General features: G+C 44.0%; 2 protein-coding genes across 5 annotated transcripts; one reads left to right on the forward strand and one right to left on the reverse strand.

The window, feature by feature from the left end:
- The first annotated feature begins 302 nt into the window (after nt 1–302).
- On the forward strand, nt 303–7808 carry vrk3 (VRK serine/threonine kinase 3). 3 transcript variants are annotated; one of them, XM_047580216.1, is made up of 16 exons: nt 303–354; nt 1086–1309; nt 1403–1552; nt 1767–1856; nt 1951–2097; nt 2381–2527; nt 2795–2838; nt 3482–3548; nt 4188–4272; nt 4358–4460; nt 4542–4634; nt 4722–4854; nt 5983–6100; nt 6182–6240; nt 6323–6458; nt 7398–7808. In XM_047580216.1, exons 2-15 carry the CDS (start codon nt 1087–1089, stop codon nt 6340–6342), a joined length of 1479 nt encoding a protein of 492 aa, XP_047436172.1. In that variant the 5' UTR covers nt 303–354; nt 1086; the 3' UTR covers nt 6343–6458; nt 7398–7808. The 3 variants fall into 3 exon arrangements, with proteins under 3 accessions (XP_047436172.1, XP_047436173.1, XP_047436174.1); XM_047580217.1 differs by having other exon boundaries at nt 1430–1552; XM_047580218.1 differs by lacking the exon at nt 1767–1856.
- A 99-nt stretch (nt 7809–7907) lies between these two features.
- On the reverse strand, nt 7908–18751 carry LOC125005155 (rho family-interacting cell polarization regulator 1-like). 2 transcript variants are annotated; one of them, XM_047580214.1, is made up of 18 exons: nt 18585–18751; nt 16125–16212; nt 15841–15974; nt 15617–15695; nt 15473–15496; nt 15306–15359; nt 14758–14907; nt 14607–14670; nt 14470–14513; nt 14258–14383; nt 13676–13824; nt 13475–13583; nt 12890–13018; nt 10773–11390; nt 10389–10678; nt 9500–9593; nt 9319–9406; nt 7908–9231 (listed from the first exon to the last, which is right to left on the reverse strand). In XM_047580214.1, the coding sequence occupies exons 3-18, from the start codon at nt 15930–15932 to the stop codon at nt 9161–9163; spliced, it is 2181 nt and encodes a 726-aa protein (XP_047436170.1). In that variant the 5' UTR covers nt 15933–15974; nt 16125–16212; nt 18585–18751; the 3' UTR covers nt 7908–9160. The 2 variants fall into 2 exon arrangements, with proteins under 2 accessions (XP_047436170.1, XP_047436171.1); XM_047580215.1 differs by lacking the exon at nt 12890–13018.
- Between the last annotated feature and the right edge of the window lie 250 nt (nt 18752–19001).

Here is a 19001-nt window from a genome sequence, read left to right on the forward strand (position 1 = left end):
ATGTTAAGTTTAAAGCAATTACATTAGATATATGAAAACAGCAATTTTCTCATGATGAATAATGATGCGTCTGCATGTCACAATTTTACACTGATAAAAATGGTTAAATGTGCCCATAATAGTAATTGTAATTAATTCACATATTTCCACATTTTGATTGTATAATCAGTGATTACAATGTGCTTTTTAACGTATTAACTTTGTTACATTTGATTAAAAAAGCTGCAACTCTCCCAAGGCCCCGGAGGGGGCGCTACTTTTCCTTCGCAGCTACAACTTCAAGAGGTTTTACCCAGCGAAGAAGAAGTACTTGGAACGTAAACAGTGGGCAAAGGTGGAGGACTCTTTGACAAGGTACTCTGGCTGTGTTTATACACCTTTTTAATCGTCTAGTTAGACATTTCAACCTGGCCTAAGTTTATTTCAAGTAATGCCTGAAACTCTTTAAAACGACCACACTACTGCCATCAACTCGGTGTCTGTAGTTTTCTGTTAAAAAGTTTAGCCTCAGTTTTAGCTAGCTAACTGTTCGCTAATAACCTGATGTACTGATTTTCCCAGTGGAAACATATTGATGTAATTTAGGGGAGACACAGGCACAACGATTAGGTGTAATTTCGGTTGTAAATGTACACTTCCGGGTTCTCTTTCATTTTTTATTCTGCTAAAACAGTGCTAACTCTGGCTGGTTAACGTTACATTTAGTAGCTATTAGTTTTCTTATTTAACTACCCGACGTTAAATCACAACGACTTTAAGGTCAATATTAAAAAGTTGTGTCTGGTATTATTTCGCTTACATGCTAAGAGAAGAAGATAGTAGAAAATGTGTTACCATGGTACCCAGTGAATAAACTGCTGCCAATACACAGACAGTTTCACACATTTAACACATTGTATGTTAACGTCCACGTTGACTGATCCTGGAAAAATATGCAGTGTGGGTTGAATTAATAAATTCTGTAAATTGATACACTAACTTTTTTGTCCGTATGTTCATCTACCGCTCATCATAAGCAGTTCACAAACTACATGGCAGTGAGGATGGGTGGATGATAATAATAATGTGTGTGTCCTCTCTTGCAGAATGCCTTTCCATTTCTGTCCCCAGTGTGGAACAAAGCTGCAGCCTGGCTTCAAATTTTGTCCGTCGTGTGGGGAGAAACTTCCCTGTCCTGCAGATGGATCTGGACTTGAGGGCTTGACTGCTTCTCTAAGTCCTTCTCTACCTGCAAGAGACAAAGAAACAACATATGTCGTTAAGACAAACCCTGCTTCAAGCCCAAACTGCGACCCCACAGAAAGTACAGGTTAATCTACCAAGAATTATTCAACATTGAACAGATATTTGAGTTTGTATGTGTTTAAACACTTGGGAACATTTAAATGATCTTTTTCTACAGCCCATTCATATTTCACTTCAACTCCAGTTTCACCTCGTCCGGCACTGAGAAAGACCCGTAACTCCCTTCGACTGGACAAGTCAGTTCAGTTCAACATCAAAGATGCCACTTTGCCTGCTGTGTCCTCCGCTTCTCCTAACAAGGCTGAAGGTATTTATAATGGTCTGAAGTAGTGTCCCATCAATGTTTTTATTTAGTTTTCTGACATTACAAGTGAATAAGAGTAGAGCGGATTAAAGCCACCAGCCTGGCGTGAAGCTTGCTGATTGTATAAAAATTTGTAAAGATGTGAAATCAGCACTAATACAAACTAGGAGGTAACCTCTATTTGTGGAAATGAAAGGGCTGTGATTTGCATTGCTAGATAACAGGCTCGAGTGGCAGGGGTCACCACAAAAGCAGCACGCTGCCAAGGTTGAACCAACGTCTCCTGCTGTAAAATCTACTCGAGCCAGTGAGTGGAAGCGTGGTCTGTTTTTTATCTATTCATTCATATGGTTATAATATTTACTCTAATCCATGTTGATTATTGCTGGATACGTGTGCAGCCAGGGGGAAGGCGAAACTCTCCAGCCCTGTTACGAAGAAGGCAGAAGAAAAGAGGTTATCTGATAAAATCAGTGGGGTCACAGAGGAATCAACAACAGATGGCCCTTCTGTGACCAAATCTCCAAACGCTAAGTCTTCTTTCAAAGGTAAGATACAGATTTTACAAACTGCACACTATACAAGATCTTACACACTTCTTCAGGCATGTGAGATTCAGTTCTACAGCTACAGAGATTAACATACTTTCACAGTCTGTATATTATTAATAAGATCAGATAAACCTGCTGATATAATGAACCAGTCAACTGTTACTTGCTTTAGATTGCGACTAACCAGATTTACCAGATTGTCATTAAAATGTGAGGGAAACATAATCTCATGATGTCATGTTGTGACTATTTCCCTAACTATGTTTGTATGAATGAGCAGGAACAGGAAAAAGCAGAGCCAAAAAGGCAAAACAAACGCCGGCCGTGGAGCCACTGCAGGAAGGTGAGGAGGTGACAGACACAACGGGCAAGAAATGGACGCTGATGAAACTACTCAGTCAGAGTACGACAGAGCTCTTCTACGAAGGTGAGACTGTGTAATTAAATAGTCCGTTATTATAGGAGATATTGTTTATTTATGATGTTAAAAACTCAAACATCACATTTACTGTTAAATCACTCAAAACGTCCCAACCAACTACAAAGAAGGAAATGTAGCACTGACTTCCAGTTACAGTGGTTCAAGAACTAAAGTTATGGAGGGCAGCAGATTACAGCTGGACATAATAATTGATTCATAATACATTCATTCATAGGAACTCTTAATTTACTAATATTGTTTTGTCCTTACCAGTTTCACGGCCCAATTCCAAAGAGTCAAATCACATCCTCAAACTGGTAAGTGCCAACATTCACAGCAAAATTAAATGTTTCCATAATTACCTCCATGAGATGCCATTAATATAGAAATTATCGGTTTTCCACCTTCTATATACACTGATCAGGCATAACGTTATGACCACTTTCCTAATATTGTGTATGTCTTCCCTGTTCTTCCAAAACAGCTGCGACTCATTAGAGAATGTCCTGTGGTGTCTGATAACTGAATGTTGTTAGTGGGGGTCTTTGTTTCCTGTGGGTTGAGGGGAGGGGCCTCTGAGGATCATCAGACACTTGATCAGTTTGGGATCTAGTGAGTTTAGAGGCCAGGTCAACACCTTGTGCTGTTTTTCATGTTGTTTGAGTTGTTCCTAAACTGGTTTTGTGTGTGTGTGTGTGTGCCTGTGTCAGATTGCATCCTTGGTGGGGATAGTTGCTGCTATCAAGTGTCATTACTATGGGGTGGGGGTGTCTGGTCTGGTCTAGATGGGTGGTACATGTCTAAGTAACATCCACACGAATACCAGGTCCACAAGTTTCCCAGAAGAACATTAAACGGTCATAAGATGTTCAATGTTGTTTATTTCTACTGTCGGTGGTCATAATGTTGTGGCTGATCGGTGTACATACACCAAGTTCATCCTGTGTTTCCTACTCATAGGGGGCAAAAGATGGAAGAATCTTCAATGAGCAGAACTTCTTACAGAGAGCTGCTAAACCAACATCTGGTGAGAGGCTAGTTTGTTGTAATGTTAGGTTAGCACCTTCAAATTAAAATTCTTTTAAACCGAACAATCACAGGCTCAAGACATTTTATTGCTTGTGGTGCTTAGACTCTAGAGGGGTGAAGAGACTAGCAGTGATGTGGGAACAAGATACCATAAGACCTCTAGTGAAGTCAGCATCTACTAAGTTAAACTTATCTCAACTTCCAGCCAACATGATGTTTGTACTTGTCCCGTTGGTTGTTACTTCAAACACATCACCTCAAACTGATCACCTGCTGCATGTTACAAACATTTTTCACCTATCATCACTACAACTTGCAGAATTTCATAAAAAAAGGCGTCGGCCTCCTGATGCAGAATGGCTGCTGGTCTCTACTGGTGTGTACTCGTGACTGTGATAAATAGATGAGAAGTTAACTGTGCATTTCCAAGTCTTAGACAAAAAACACCAACAGAGTCTGACACAGTGTGAAGACTGTTTCTGTCTTATTATAGGAGCATCTTTCATTTCACAACACACAGAGGGAAGCAGAGCTGGACAAATGGAGCCTCGTCATAGTTCTTAAACCTTCTGAAAGTCTCATTAGTCTTGAGTGTAACATTATATACATGAGAATCAAAGACTTATTGTCTCTTTAGTCGACAAGTGGATCAAACAAAACAAGATGGATTTTCTGGGGATTCCTTCCTGTGCTGGCTTTGGTCTTCATGCAGATTCATACAGGTGTGAAGCTTATCTCCCAATTCTAACACATTATATGGAAGCATTTTTAATTAAATCTTTTTAATTGTTTTTATTTTTTCAACAGGTTTCTGATTTTCCCCGACATGGGCCAGACTCTGCTCTCTGTCATGGAGGATGAAAACGAGCTCCTGTCTGAGGAAGTTGTTCTTCAGCTCGCCTGTAGAATAGTCAGTACTCTCATGTCCTCTGTAAACCTCTACGACAAAACTCTTAATCTGGTTCTTAATGAAACTTCTCTCCACTTGTAGTTGGATGTGCTGCAGTATATCCACTCAAACGAGTATGTCCACGCTGACATTAACGCCGAGAACATTTACATAAAACCAGGACAGAAATCACAGGTGAGAAATACTCTGATTGTATTTGTAGTGAGTGTCCACGTGTAGAATGTGTTTCACCGACCGCTCTGTCCTTGTGTGTGTTACTAGGTTTACCTCGTAGGATACTGCCACGCCTTCAGGTACTGTCCAGGAGGCCAACACGTAGAGTACCGTGAAGCCAGCAGAACACAACACGAGGGCACCTTAGAGTTTATCAGCCTGGACGCACATAAAGGAGCAGGTGTGGCCTCACCCAACAACTAAAACCCTCATCAGTGAAATTAAATCACACTCGCTGGACACCTTATTAGTTACACCTTGATGAGGAAGGTCCATATTGACATGATAGCCTCATGCAGTAGCTGTAGATTTTCAGCTACACATCCTTGATCAGTCTCATGCTCCCCTCATCCAAAGGTCCAAACTCATTGTTATGTTCAAGAAGCCAGTTTGAGATGATTTTAACTTTATGACATGGCACACAATCCTGATTTAAGTAGGTATCTGAAGATGGGTACACAGTTGTTATAAAAGGATCAACAATACTGCGAGGCAGGATGGACGCATGCTTTCATTTTATTTATGCCAAAGTCTGAACGTACATTAAAATATCAGGATTCCTCAGACCAGGCAACGTTTTCAGCCTCATGTCTGCAGGCTTCAATGCAGTTGCTGCCAAGTCATTGACTGATTGGATATTTACCACAATCATTCTGTGGCATTTAAACAATACTCAGTTTGTGCTCTGTATGCCAAGAAAATATCCACCACCTCATTGCACCACCACCAGCAGCAGCAGTAGCATATTTCCATGTTGTTTATGCCAATATCTGGCCCCACCATTCCAATTTTGCAGCAGAATTCAAGTCAGCCTGACTGACCGTGAGAGATGCTCTTCTGCATCCCTCAGTCGCAACAAGTGGTTGTTTAAGTTGCTGTCGCCTTTCTATCAGCTTGAACCAGTCTGACTGTTCTGCTCTGACCTCTGGCATCAATAAGTCTTCATCTCCCAGACAGGTGAACAGGTGTTCCTAATGAAATGGCCAGTGAGGGTATTTATGAGCAACTACAAACCATTTATTTATGGTTTATTTTCTTCCTCCTGTGATGGACACCAGCACTCTGCCCACGCTCCATCTGGCATAAACAGACTTCGCATGAAAAGATTGATTTGTTTTTCCTCATCAGTGAGTGTGATGTTCTTCAGTGGAAGACGCTCTCACAACGTTGTGCTTATGACTTTTAAAGCCGCCCCCCAGCCTCCAAAAACGAAACTAACAAAGCAACACATAGGCCCTCTGTTGTCGTTTGATGTGCATCGTCATTAACGCTGGGAGGGAAAACAGATGTCGTCATCTCTGTGTTTCAGGTCCGTCTCGCCGCAGTGACTTGCAGTCTCTGGGTTACTGTATGCTGTATTGGCACACAGGGACGCTGCCGTGGGCCGACGTCACTCAGCCAGACCAGGTAGCCAGCCAGAAACAGAGGTAAGAGAGAGCGTAACTACACAACGGGATGCACACGGAGAAACGTAGGAAACACAGTCCACTAACAAGTTCTCATTGTAGGTACATGGACAATGTTGGGGCACTGCTGAGCCACTGCTTTGAGAAGAAGAAAGTTTCCAGTGAGTTTCGATGTTTCCTATGTGACAGGTGTGTCGTGTGTTTGTTGATTTGTTGATGTATTTCTGTGTATTTCTGCTGTAGGCGCATTTCAGAGCTACTAACTGCAGTGATGGCTCTGCAGTACTCTGAGCAGCCCGACTACTCGGCCCTGAAGTCTGGACTCAGCGCTGCTTTACAGCAGCTGGGAGGGTCCCTGGAGCACCCGCTCAGTTTTTAGGTGAGGACACACTCTTTGAAGTCACATTATTACAGAGCTGGTTGTTGGGCTTCCCACTGAAAGTTACGTCCTCATATTTTTACACAATTTTAGCTGTATAGCTGCCTCCAAACCGGTTCAAGCTACTGTTACGCAATGAAGCTGGTATTAGAACCACTTTGAAATGTCGGGCCATCAGTGAGCATCTGTTCCCTGGTTTTTCTGGTATGTCCTGCATCATTGGCACCAGTTAGTCTGAACGTCACCAGCAAATTGTTGGCAGAAGGAAGGAGGATGGTGAAGGAGAAGACATCGCTGTTCTTTGGTCTCACTTTGATGTGTCGCCTGCAACATTAGCTTTAAGTTATTTACATCGAGATCTGAAGACTGGTTTAGGAATTACAAAACTACACGAACTGTATCACGTGGAAATGTGTACTGACACAGCTATGAACCACATTTTCCCACCGTCCAAAGACGAGCTCGTTAGGCTGATTGGTGACTCTAAATTGACCCTAGGTGTGAGTGTGAGTGCGAATGGTTGTTTGTCTCTGTGTTAGCCCTGAGATAGACCTGTCCCAAACTAACTACCTCGCCCCTCACCTGATGACAGCTGGGACAGGCTCCAGCAACCCCCCTGACCCTAGTGAGGATAAGCTGTAGTAGATGAGATATTTCTCTAGTATGTCTTTGATGCTAATGCAGTAGCCATTTTGGAGTCAGACAGGTGGAATCTATGGTAAAGTGCCGATAATTTTCTGCTTTACCTGCCATTGTTATTAGGAAACAGTAATAACATCTAGAAGATTATGTACATTGTTATAATTCATCAGCATCTGGACAGTGTTCAGAGTTAAACCGACTCCAGGACTAAATATGAACAGTAAACGTCAGACTGAGCCTTTTGTGCGTCCTCTGTGATCGTAATACTCACGCATGTCTACTTTGTTTTATTTTCAGAGGTCGAACAGGGAGAAGACATTTGGAGGATTGTTTCTAACTTTTAATCTTGTTGTGTTTTATCCGTTATGTTTGAATGCACTAAACGTTGAGTGTTGTACAGCTCAGTGTGTGACGATGACACAAGGAGGTTTGATTACACTGTGGTCTTTAGCAACAACACAACAACACTGGCTGGGAGGTAGATGCAAGTTCTCGGTTCCTGGTGCACATATTTGGGTGACGATGTTTGTAAGTTACGTGTTTTACAGTGTTTTTAGAACGTGTGTCTGATTGTGGGCACAGGTTACATGTTTTTAATGAAATCGTCATGAGAATATTCTCTTTTACTTCCTATTGTCAAACATTGCTTTTAAGATGAGCAGACAGATGTGGATTAAGACAATAAATTGGTTCTATTTGTAATTCAAAGCGGTGCCTGTCTTCAATTTAACTGTGGGAGCCAAAGAGTTGCAGAAACACTCCAGCGTCAATGTGTGCTCAAAGAACAAAACATGCTACTCATGCTGATTCATTCAACACAACTGAAGTGTTTAATTTTAAAGAAAGCTTTATAAAGTTTAAACATTTCTGAACATAAACATTTGGACATTTCAAGACATATACAATTCTTTATATGAAACAGTAAATATCTCTTATTGTGCACACTCTCAAAGTAATTCAGAAAATAAACACTTATCTGTAGCCTGATCTCTCTGGTCATGGCATTTAAAACCCTACATCTCTGAGGCACTTTCTGAATGACGAGGCTTTTTAAGAAACATGTAAAGCATGAACGATGAGAGACTCTAGCGCCCCCGTGAGGCAGCACAGTTACAGAACGGGGCGGCTTCCTTGGAGCGGAGCCTAGCTTACACACTTAAAACCGATCAGTTGAGCTTCTTTTTTGTACAGACATGCCGGCAGCACGAGGCAGCTACACATGCAGGTTTAAATACAGTTCCACGCTGCAGATTGTTTCCGTGTTTGCAAAAAATTGGTCCAATGCTAGTCTTGAAGAGAAGCTGCTATCGTTTTTTTTTTTTTTTGGAAGGTCTGAAGGTTAGATTTCAAAGCCGTTACTTCTACGCTCCATGTGAATATTCTCAACTAGTGCCACTGACGCCTAAAATGAAACGATACTCTTTGATTTCAGGGTACATTCCTGGTCTGGAAATGACTCCAGATAAATATCACATGCTCATGAGGTCTTCTCCTCTGACAATGAAAGAGCTGTGGGCTGTACACTGATTTAACACTGAAAATCAGAACCTCTAGTTTTTCACATCCACAAATACTGATTGATTTTTTTTTTTATTATTTTGTTTTTTATGAATTGACAGTATGCTTCTCCGTAGATTAAAAAAAAAAAAACAACCTGAACTTATAAAACCATTTGAAAATGAATGTTTTGAAAAGAAAAAGCTTTGTAACAAAGCCAAAAACAAGGCCGCTCTTCTCTGTTCCTGTAATGTTTTGGACACTGAGTGGTCACATGACAGGAGCAGTTCATGTAAACTGAAGTGGTGTCCCACTTTTAACCTAGGCAACATGACTGGAAATAATGATTACTGTTGGAAGAAGGTGTTTGGGTTCAGTCATGGCGGAGGAGCAGAAACCTCGACATTGGTCAGAACATGGCGTGCACAAACTCAACCGTAATGGAGGAGCCGTTTGTCGGAGCGGTAAGTGGAACGTCCTCAAGGCCTCCGATCCCACATAGAGAGACGGCACGAGAACTTCAAAGTGGGAGAAATGGTTTTAGTTGTGGTTCCACTGAGTCATTAGAAGACAGTAGTGGCCAAATGGGTGGGGGTAGAGGGACGCTCCTCCTGATCATGTGATGTTTCCTCTCCTGAAAAATTAGAAACAGGGAAAATTAGCCGATCCACGCAGTCACATGAACAACCGCCGCCTCTGTATCCTGACAAACCCCTCTCACCACGTTCTTCCTTTTCCTCAGTTTGCTCCTCCTTCTCCTCAGGAATTTCCATCTGACCCAAGTCCTGCGCGTCATCGCCGCTCGACTCCTTCAGGGAAAAATGTTTTTTTCAGCCACTTTTTATCCATTAACATAAACACAGCTGAAGTCACGAGCTGCTTACAGAGAAGTGTGTGTTTACCTGTGATTCAGAGAAACGATCTTCATCTGAGTTCCTGAATCCTTCTGGAGCTTCCATGAGGATCTGGAGACCATCGGCCCCCTCCTCGTCGTCACTGCACGGGGAGACAGACACGCTCGTAACGTTTCATCTCGTCCCACCTCTTCACTGAGCCCACACTATTCTCACACCGAGTGAAATATTCAAACACAAACATCCTACGTCTTCATTTTATACACATCCAGCAGCTTTGAGTCTTTTGGATTTAAACAGAAATATTGGCCCATATATACATATTACTGTAGATGAACTATCTAATATAAACAAGCGTCCACAGCAACGTGAAACATTGTGTGGATTGGTAACACTTTCCTGAGTAGAGTTTATTCCAATGTTAATGATTGAACCAGCTTTTCAGCCTTTCTTTGTCTCAAATACTGGGAATCACTTCATCACATTCCACCAGATCCACACTCACCGGCCAGTTCATTAGGTACACCTGTTTAACTGCTTATTATTGTAAATATCCAGTCAGTCAGTGACACGGCTCCAACTCAGTGCATCTAAACATGTAGACGTGAGGCTAGGCTGAGAAAGGTAGCCTGGTCTGATGAGTCCTGATTTCTGTGACTAAAATCTACTGAACACTAATGAGAGCTGTGACAGTGAGCAGAAACAAAGGTGGGACTGACATGAGCTACAAATACCTCTAATTCTCTATGAAGCTGAGAGGAGCAGCAGATTATTCTTCTCTAAATACGTTCGGTTAGACATTTGATTCATTGTTTTAGTGATTATAGCTGCGTTGACATGAGATCTGAATAAATGATTAACAGCCATCTTTGATATATGCAGCACAGTAACCACTGATGCAGAACAACAACAAATATTTTTTTCTGCTGACACTTACCTTCCCTCTGAGTAAAAGTTCTCTATGTTCTTTACTTCTACTATTTTTTCTTCCTCCGTTGTGTTTTGGTCCTCTTCACATTTCTCATGCTCCTCTTCCTTTTTTCCTTCATTTTCCTGTTGCTCTTTCTCTTCTTCTTCCTCTTCCTCTACCTCGTCCTCTACCTCGTCCTTGTTCTCTTCCTCTTCCTCTTCCTCGTCTTCATCCAGGTCAGAGCAGTTGAGAAAATCAAAACTTTCGAGGGCTGTCTCGACTTCCTGAGTGAAACTGGTAGAAGTAGGAAAAGGGACCTGAGGAGAAAAACAAACGGTGACAGGAGTTAGAAATGCCTCCGTCATCACTTTAGACTAAACAAACGCGCTCTGAACTTATTCCTGAGCTCACCACCGGTGTGTCCTCTGGTTGTTTTGACTCCAGGACGGACTCGTGCGGCTGCCTCCGTTCCCCCGGGCGTCCCTCTGCAGCTTCCACAGCGCTGTCCTCCGTTTCTGCTTCAGTCTGTTCAGCCCGTAATGACGAGTCCTCGGGTGGAGCGTCCTTTACTCCTTCTGCCGACACGTTTGCCGCCTCCGCCGGCAGCGCGGGAGGAGGTACGGCGGAGACGTCGGGGCACGAGCAGCTCAGGTCTACTGAGGCTTCAGAGAGGTCCTCTGATTGGACAGACGCCCTGTCGGTCGCAGTGCAGTCTGGGCTACTCCCTCCGACGAGGCTGCGGGAGCAGGAAGTCTGCAGGTGCCCGTTAGGCACCGCGTCCGCCTGAGGGAACACCTCACCGGTTTCCGTCTCGTCCTCCTCTTGGTTGGACGACAGCGACGGTGTGGACGCGCTGGATTTGTGAGGCGTGAACGGGAGCTGAGTGGTGAGAGTGGTGTGCAACATGTTGGAGGCCGTCAGCCTCTGAGTGTGATGAGCCAGTGCTGGACTGGAGGAGTCGTCTGAGGATTCAGAGGAGTTGGACCAGACCGTCCCGTTCTCCATTTCCCCCTGACGCTTCAACAGAGACTAGGAAGGAAGAGATGAGAATGAGAAAATGAGCCAGGCTTAATGATTCATGTGGACGCACAGCAGAAAGATACTGGAGGGAGCGGGTAATCGAGATCAAGTTGACAAGATCATTAATCCAGTGGTCCTCAAACTGTGCATCATAGACATGTTTCGGGGGCGTGATTGGAAATGAACAATACACACAAATCAGATCTGTGGTCTGTTCCAGAAAGCAGGTTTAACGAAGTCATCACCAATGCATCTCCAAAACTATGATTCACCATGGCAACAGGGAAATGGAGACAAGCGTCTCCATTTTAATCCAGAGTTAGAATTATGAATCAGTGGCGACGCAGACGTCGTCATCCACTGTCACTAATTCAGGACTGGACAAAGGAAGTTAAGTTAAACGTATCGTTCAGTAGTCCTCTCTCCCCTCATTTACCCAATCTGAATTTTTCTTAATGGATGATAAAAATTGGAATCCTACTCGACTACAACTAGACATTTAGATGTTTCAACATCAAATATAATTTGACTATATATCCTAATTAAAAACACCCCTCTTAGTTGTCTTAAATGTTCTATCAGTGTGATCAGTGATGATAATTATTCCTTGATCAAAATCGTACATGCCTAAAGCCTCATACGTGTTTCTTTTAACAGGGAATTAGTAAAATAATGTAAAGATTTTATTCTGAACATGACGTCCAGAGTTCAAACTGATCAGGGAAGTGTTTGATGTTTCTAAAGATGTAAACTTCATACTTCAGCTTCAACGTCATACTGAAAGTGAGAATGAGGAAATGAAACAGCTGCTCAGCAGGAGCAGACGGGTGAGACACCAGGGTGGTGTTGGTCGCCCGGTTACCACGGTGACTGTTTGACTTTAAGGTACGTCTACCTCTGGAACAAAAGACCCTGAGTTTACTTCACATCCACGCAAACAAACTCGAAGGTTTTCACAAAACCTGCTTTCTGGAATCCACCCACACTGATCAGCCACAACATTATGACCAACGATGGTGATGATGAGTAACACTGATTATAAACTGTGATGGGTGGACTAATAAGTCAAAGCGTCTCCATTACTGCAGTGCCTGGAGGCGTGTTCACAGTCTGCAGTGTTCAGTAGTTATTTAAAGAGGTTCAAGAAGGACAAAGCAGCTGTGAATCAGTCAAATTGTTGAGAAAGTTAATTCTGATTCTGAGAGAACGGGGTCAGACAACTCTACGTGCCCATGCTGACACCTGTCCTAAGGCCTGGTCTGATGAGTCATGTTTTTATTTTATACCACATGGCATCACATGACAGGTTACATCACATGGCACCGTGACATATCAAAGTAACATCCACATAAAACCCAGAAGAACATTACATCACAGTGTTACACACGTCCATCGCTGGTGGTTTCAATGTTATGGCAGATCACTTTTTGGTTAATAGATGATTTATTGTTTCTGATTGTTTTTAGTTTCCTCTTTATAAATCAAACTACGGCTACGTCCCAACACACCGGCTGTGTTGAGAAGAACTGAGGCGTGGAACGTCTGAAATCACGTAAGGACGCCGGCCGGTCCGCGCCGACACCGCGGAACGCCTCCACCAGCGACCGGCTCTGCCGTGGCCCGCCATGAGGCATGCTCTTCATCAAGGTGAGGAAGAGGAGGGACATATTGGAGCTCTACTCAACCACTATTAAACAGCTACAAGGACCACAGCTCCGTTCGTACAGATCGCTGCCATCACACATCCCACTACTGTGACCATTCATCCTCCTCACGTCAGGCATGCCACTCCCACAACCACGAGTCCTAACACACAGCGCTCTGTGAATATCCTCACACACGTCAGTGCTACCGCTACAGACAAAGCAGTTGGGGAGCAGCTGAAATAGAACAAGCCAGTGAAATGACAGTAATAACAGCCATCAGTGAGATAAATGGGACATGTGCACAGCATATTTACGCAAAGTGAAGAGTTTAAAGGGGAAAACTGATTAACTGGACTGTTACACACCATTCATACAAGTTGTGAAGCAGCAATATAACAGAGGAAGTCGTGCATATAGTAAGAAAGGCTGAGGTTAAATGTGACTCACATAAAACACCTGCTCTCGCATCGAGGGCGTGTCAGGAGGGCTCTGGTTGGACAGCAGCCGTTTAGAAACCGTACTGCTGGACGACGTCTGGTCGTCCTTATCGAACGGACTGGAGGAGGAGCAGGACAAAGAGTGAGAAACAACGCAAAAGAGAGAAATCTAACTGATGAAAGGTGCTGAGGCAGAGAGAGGTCCACGTACCTCCAGGTGACCTCCAAGTTCAGTTTCACCGTCCCGAGGTCGTTGATGTCGACGGCGAGCGTCTGGGGGAGCGGGCAGAACAGGTCGAGCATCTCACAGGACACGCTGCCCACCACCACGTGATTGGCCAGGCTCTTCAGCTCCGTCACCTTGACAGCGAGAACAAGCAGCTCTCAGCGAGATGATGACAAATCCACTGAAAGTGGCAATTTTCTAAATCCTCTGAGCACAGTGGACTAGTTTTATGGCCGCGCACAGTGAGGCCGGGACAATAAAATGAAAAGATTTGTTGACATTTAACACAAGTACCAATGAACTGATCCCTCTGACTAAAGCAGGCCTGATACAGATCAGTCCTCTGTGTGTTTAAAATCTATAAACAAATCCAAGAGTCACAAGACGTTGGTGACATGCTCCTTCATAACAATGAACAGTCAAGCAATTTGCAGTGACCTGCAGATAAAAACAGTCCCTGAAAATATAACTCTACCAAATAAAGTGACCCTTTAGATTGGAGACACGTTTTTACGGATATACATAAAAAAATCTGAAATGGATGTTAACCAACCAACTTTGTTTTACCTTGATTGACAGCAGTTCAGTGACCAGAGGCAGAAATATATATTCTTCACTGTCCCATATTTGCTTGTTGCTGACTTCCATGCGTCCTCGTAGCCTCCAGCGCTGCCGCCCGTAGCGCATCAGGACCTAAAGGGTCCACATGATAATGCTCACACACACGACTCCAATGAAGACGTGTGTCTACGTGCTTGTGCTTGTTTGTGGTGTCTTACCTCATACTGGTCACCAGCACACAGCCGTGCAAATCCAGCGAGGCCTGAAACGTTATGATTCAACAGAAAAATGAGAACTGGGCTAATGGAGAGAGTGGAGCAAAAAGGAAGTCACATGAGCACAGAAAGTGACTCACCCTTCATCTTGACGTGAAATTCTCCCATCTGGCTTTCCAGTTCACTCTCAAGTGAGCACATGTGCTGCAGACATGAGTGACAGGTTTAGACAATGTAGTGTTTTCTGTGACATTTTAAACTGAAACAATTAGTCGTTGTATAGACACTTACCTCTGTACATTCCCTGTAGCCCTTGTTGGCTTCGTTCAGGCTCTCTCGGGCCTCCTTGCTTCCAGTGGCAGAGTTAAATGCTGCCACCATCTTACTGGCTCCATCACGCAGTCTCCTCTGTATACAGTAAGCATCGTACAGTTCCTCAACCTGGAAAAGCAAAAAAAAACAATGGAGTTTGCGCTATTAGCATTCAGTCAGGGTGGGATTAATGAATTCCCATTCTCATTTTAGCTCTGATTTGGTCTCCTCCAACACTTGCATTTTAGCAGCTAAATGCTCCAGTGTATTCACCAGTCAACCACCTTCTTAGTTTTTATTATTTTCTGCCTTTTGCCCATGAGCTGATACATCTGAGTGGGTTTATCAGAGCCTATAAATGGCTGCCTGCTGGTGATGAAAACAATGACAATAAAGGTGTAGCTAGTTCAACCGAAACAATGAGCTGAAACATGCTAAAATGTTTCACCTTATACTGAAAATAACATGAATGCAGTTTTGCCAAATAAAATGATTTATTCATCTGCTGTTCATATACACATACACACCTTGCTGAGGTGGAATTCCAAGCGACGCATGAACCGCTCTATGGCTTTCACTTGCTGCAACACAGAAAACAATTATTAAACCCAACCAGAAAAGTCTCTCATCCACCCGTGTATAGTTTCAATGTCTGTGCTCACATCAATACACAGCAGCTGTTAATGAAACTCACCTTATCCAACTCATACAAAGACCCCTGCAAAGAAAAGGACGAGAATCGAAACATTTAGTATCACAAAGCTCTGACTTAACGCCCTGTCTGATACTGGATGATGGTCAATACTGGTGTAACAGGTTTAACTGCGTGAGCTCTCACCAAACGACCATTCCTCTTGTTTTCTCTGATCTGCTGACCCAGGCTGTCCAGCTCCAGCTGGTGGACCTGCAGGTACGACCTGGCAACAAAATCAAACAGACGTCTTTATTTTCGAGACAAAAAAAAAAAATGGGTGGGGGGGTTTCCTGTCTGTTCAGCCATATTCCACCTGGCAGCCAGCCACCGAAATCAATGCAAACAGCGCCTGAAATGTGTTTACTCACTGTAAGCCTCTGCGTAAGGCAGCGTACACTTCATCCAGCCGCTCGGGCTGGGGGGTTTTAGTGGGTGGCAGTTTGGTGGAGCCCGTGAACATCCTGCTTCCTTACAAGGCACGTTTCTCTTGGATCAAACAGTGCTGAGGGAGGAAAAAGGGAAGTAGACGGAGAGATAGAGAGAGGGATTGTTTCTGATAAGGCCCACAGGACCGTTTCAATCACAGTACATTCAAAATGGGCATCAAGGAAACGGACGGGACAGAGCGTGGTGCTGAAAGAGTGGAGCTCACCTGCTGTGTGGAGAGATATTATCACTGCTGTAGCATGCTTGGAGGGTTGCGTGTAGCGCTGTGGCTTTAACAAACTGTAGGACATATCCTGTAATTACACAAACACAGGACATTAGAAACAATAATGTGCCTCTTTAGCACATACCTCGCTGCATCTGACACGACTTCTTCTACTGCTCTGTGATTATCAAGTATTCTGATAATTATAGCTGTCACTAGGGAGAACATTGATAGTGGGGGGAAAAAAAAGAAAGAAACTACTCTTTCACTTCCTCAGTTTGTCCAAAATGCTTCGTCAAAAGGCTGAAGTGGCGGGCGACAAGCTAACAGCGGCCAGAGTGGCCACGGCTGAAAACAGTAGGGAGAACAGTCTGCTCGTGCTTCCCCTTCCTTCCCTGATTCTCCACCCCCCCCTCGCTCCTCCACATCCAGCCCATGAGTACAGGAAGTCTCATGGCTGACTCTACACAGGAAATTCTACACAGAAGTCTGGCCCGAGCCACGAAACTATCTCCACGCCATGTGCCAGCGTGTAAAAACTGACCCCCTTTCCCCCCTCCGAGCGAAAACCATAAGATGCGCAGATTAGAGAGATGCCGCAGTTGCCGGGTAACTGCGGGAGGAGAGAGGGTCGTGTCTGAGCTAATCTAGTCACAAAAGAGATTACAGGGTAAATCTGTCAAGCAGGAGCCAAACCCATATTAACATATGGGATCTGTGAATGAGCCGCGCAGGACGCAGCGACTGGTGGCATCTGCTCTGCGCTGTCTTCCACCGCACCCACAAACAGGAGAGACATCAGTCTTAGACTAAACAGATGGGATCAAGTGCTCCACCTGTTGGAGTTGCTGAGATGGAAAACACACAGATTAGGGGGTTTTATGTGATCAAATTCTTATTACAAAACAACACTGCTGCTGATATTGGATTAAGCTCCGCGCATCCCGCTGTCTTTCCGTGGTCTCCCACCCAAAACAAGTGAGGACGTGGGCTCGGGGTGCACCGGGCCGGGGGTCCAGTTAAACCACTAATCTCAGCAGGATTAACAGGAGCCGGTCAAGGTTAGAACGTGGCAAAGAGACAGTGTCATGAAATAAAAGTAAGAAACACTGTGAACAGCCTTCTGCCAAACACGGGAGAATGTGCAGGATTTTTCGCCACTGAATTGCAAAGTCATCGCGATAACGGGGAGAGACCCACGACGTACACACTCCCACCCATACATTAACAGCTGTACATTCAGCCCACACACTTTCCCAGCAGGCTCCAGTTATATTAATAATTAGCTTCCTCTCTGTCAGATGTGCTTTTATCCCTTTCCTTACATTAGAGATCATTAGCCGGATTAATCCTCTCTGCAGTGCAGCGGGGAACAAAGAGGACACTGTTCCAAAACACCTCACAAGACTGGGTTTTGTTAAAAGAACGAAAAAAAAAAAAAAAGGCTTTCATGCACTCACTGCGTGCTGCTCAAACACATATATGTCGGCCAGGTTCAGCCAGTAGTCCCAGGATCATTAAATCATTTACTATGTTGGCCAAACGGGGCCGATAAATTTCATTACAAGCTGTTTTCACTAGTTGATTGACTGGCTGTTTAGTCTGTAATTAGTCAGTTTAATAGGATGAACAAAAAAATAGAAGGCTAACTTAAAATGATATCAGCGAGGGATCTGTAGTTTCCCACAATTTAAACCATTAATGTTGTGAAACAGTTTAATGGTAAATTACCAGGGACACCACAGACTTTCAGGAGACTAACAGCCAGAATACTAATAATGGAGGAACAATCAAATGTATAATGTATATGCACAGAAAAAGTTCAACTATAACATTTTTTTCTTTATATAGAAATGAACTATGGGGCAAACAATGTGGCTCCCACCCCGTTAGACAAAGTGTCATCCATACTTTGTGTTTGGGGAGGAGGAGGAGGAGGAGGAGGATGAAGGGCAGCGGTGTTACAATAAAATGCAGCCACCTCTCTTCCAGATTACTGGATTAGTGTGACCCGGTGGCAGGAGGCCACTGAGTCGGATAAACACACCACAGCGCTGCTCTTTACTTCCACACAGGATGGAGCTCAAAGCCGCAAAACTTGGGAGACGCCGTCGAGCCAGATTTCGTATTCCGCTCATATCCCACCCCAGCCCCCGGAGCTCATCACAGGCCACGACAAAAAAAGTCCACTCCCGTCCACACCAGGACCCCCACCGCCCCGTCCCTTCAAAGTATCAGCCCACCGACACACGACCCAAAACCCGCCGGGGAAACAATCCGGGATACGGTGAACCGCACGGCCCCGCTGGCGGATTTAATGTCGACAACATCACACAGCAAAGCAACTTCACGTCGGACGGACTCATGCCCATGTAGAGAAAAATATTCAGCCTTTTTTTTCTCTCTTTGCTGTGACCTTGGCGATTCATATAAAAAAAACACCAACAGCAGCCCACCTACCTCTGTTTTAATGTCCGACAGCCCGGAGGATGTGGCCGCAGTCCCATTTCCAACGCGATGCTGGCCGCAGTTAGCAGAGGTTTACAGTTATTCTTCTGGGCGCTGTCCTTCTCCTTGATTTCGCAGTTTTTTGTGTCCAGAGTCAAACCAGCAGCAGACACCAGCGACCACATCCGGTGGACACTTTTCAGGATAAAAGCTCCCAGAGAAATCATCTATCCACGGCCCACAGCTGAGCAAACATTAATGAACCCTATATATATTTCAAAATAGTGGATTTGAAAACTGAACACATAGACGAATAACTGGAATGGGCTGAATACCAACCACCAGTTTGATAGACTTCAAAATAGTAATAATAATTTTATGAGTAGACTGTATACCTACTCTACAGTCGATACTTTGACTGAATGCTGG

This window comes from Mugil cephalus, chromosome 3 (assembly GCF_022458985.1).
Source record: "Mugil cephalus isolate CIBA_MC_2020 chromosome 3, CIBA_Mcephalus_1.1, whole genome shotgun sequence".
Classification (NCBI taxonomy): Eukaryota; Metazoa; Chordata; class Actinopteri; order Mugiliformes; family Mugilidae; genus Mugil; species Mugil cephalus.

Coding starts and splice junctions, on each gene's coding strand:
- vrk3 (XM_047580216.1), top strand. CDS start 1,087: ATGCCTTTCCATTTCTGTCCCCAGTGTGGAACAAAGCTGCAGCCTGGC. Junction 1,857..1,950: donor TGTAAAATCTACTCGAGCCA/GTGAGTGGAAGC, acceptor ATACGTGTGCAG/CCAGGGGGAAGGCGAAACTC. Junction 2,528..2,794: donor GACAGAGCTCTTCTACGAAG/GTGAGACTGTGT, acceptor TGTCCTTACCAG/TTTCACGGCCCAATTCCAAA.
- LOC125005155 (XM_047580214.1), bottom strand. CDS start 15,932: ATGTTCACGGGCTCCACCAAACTGCCACCCACTAAAACCCCCCAGCCC. Junction 14,671..14,757: donor GCTACAGGGAATGTACAGAG/GTAAGTGTCTAT, acceptor TCATGTCTGCAG/CACATGTGCTCACTTGAGAG. Junction 9,407..9,499: donor ATCGTTTCTCTGAATCACAG/GTAAACACACAC, acceptor TTTTCCCTGAAG/GAGTCGAGCGGCGATGACGC.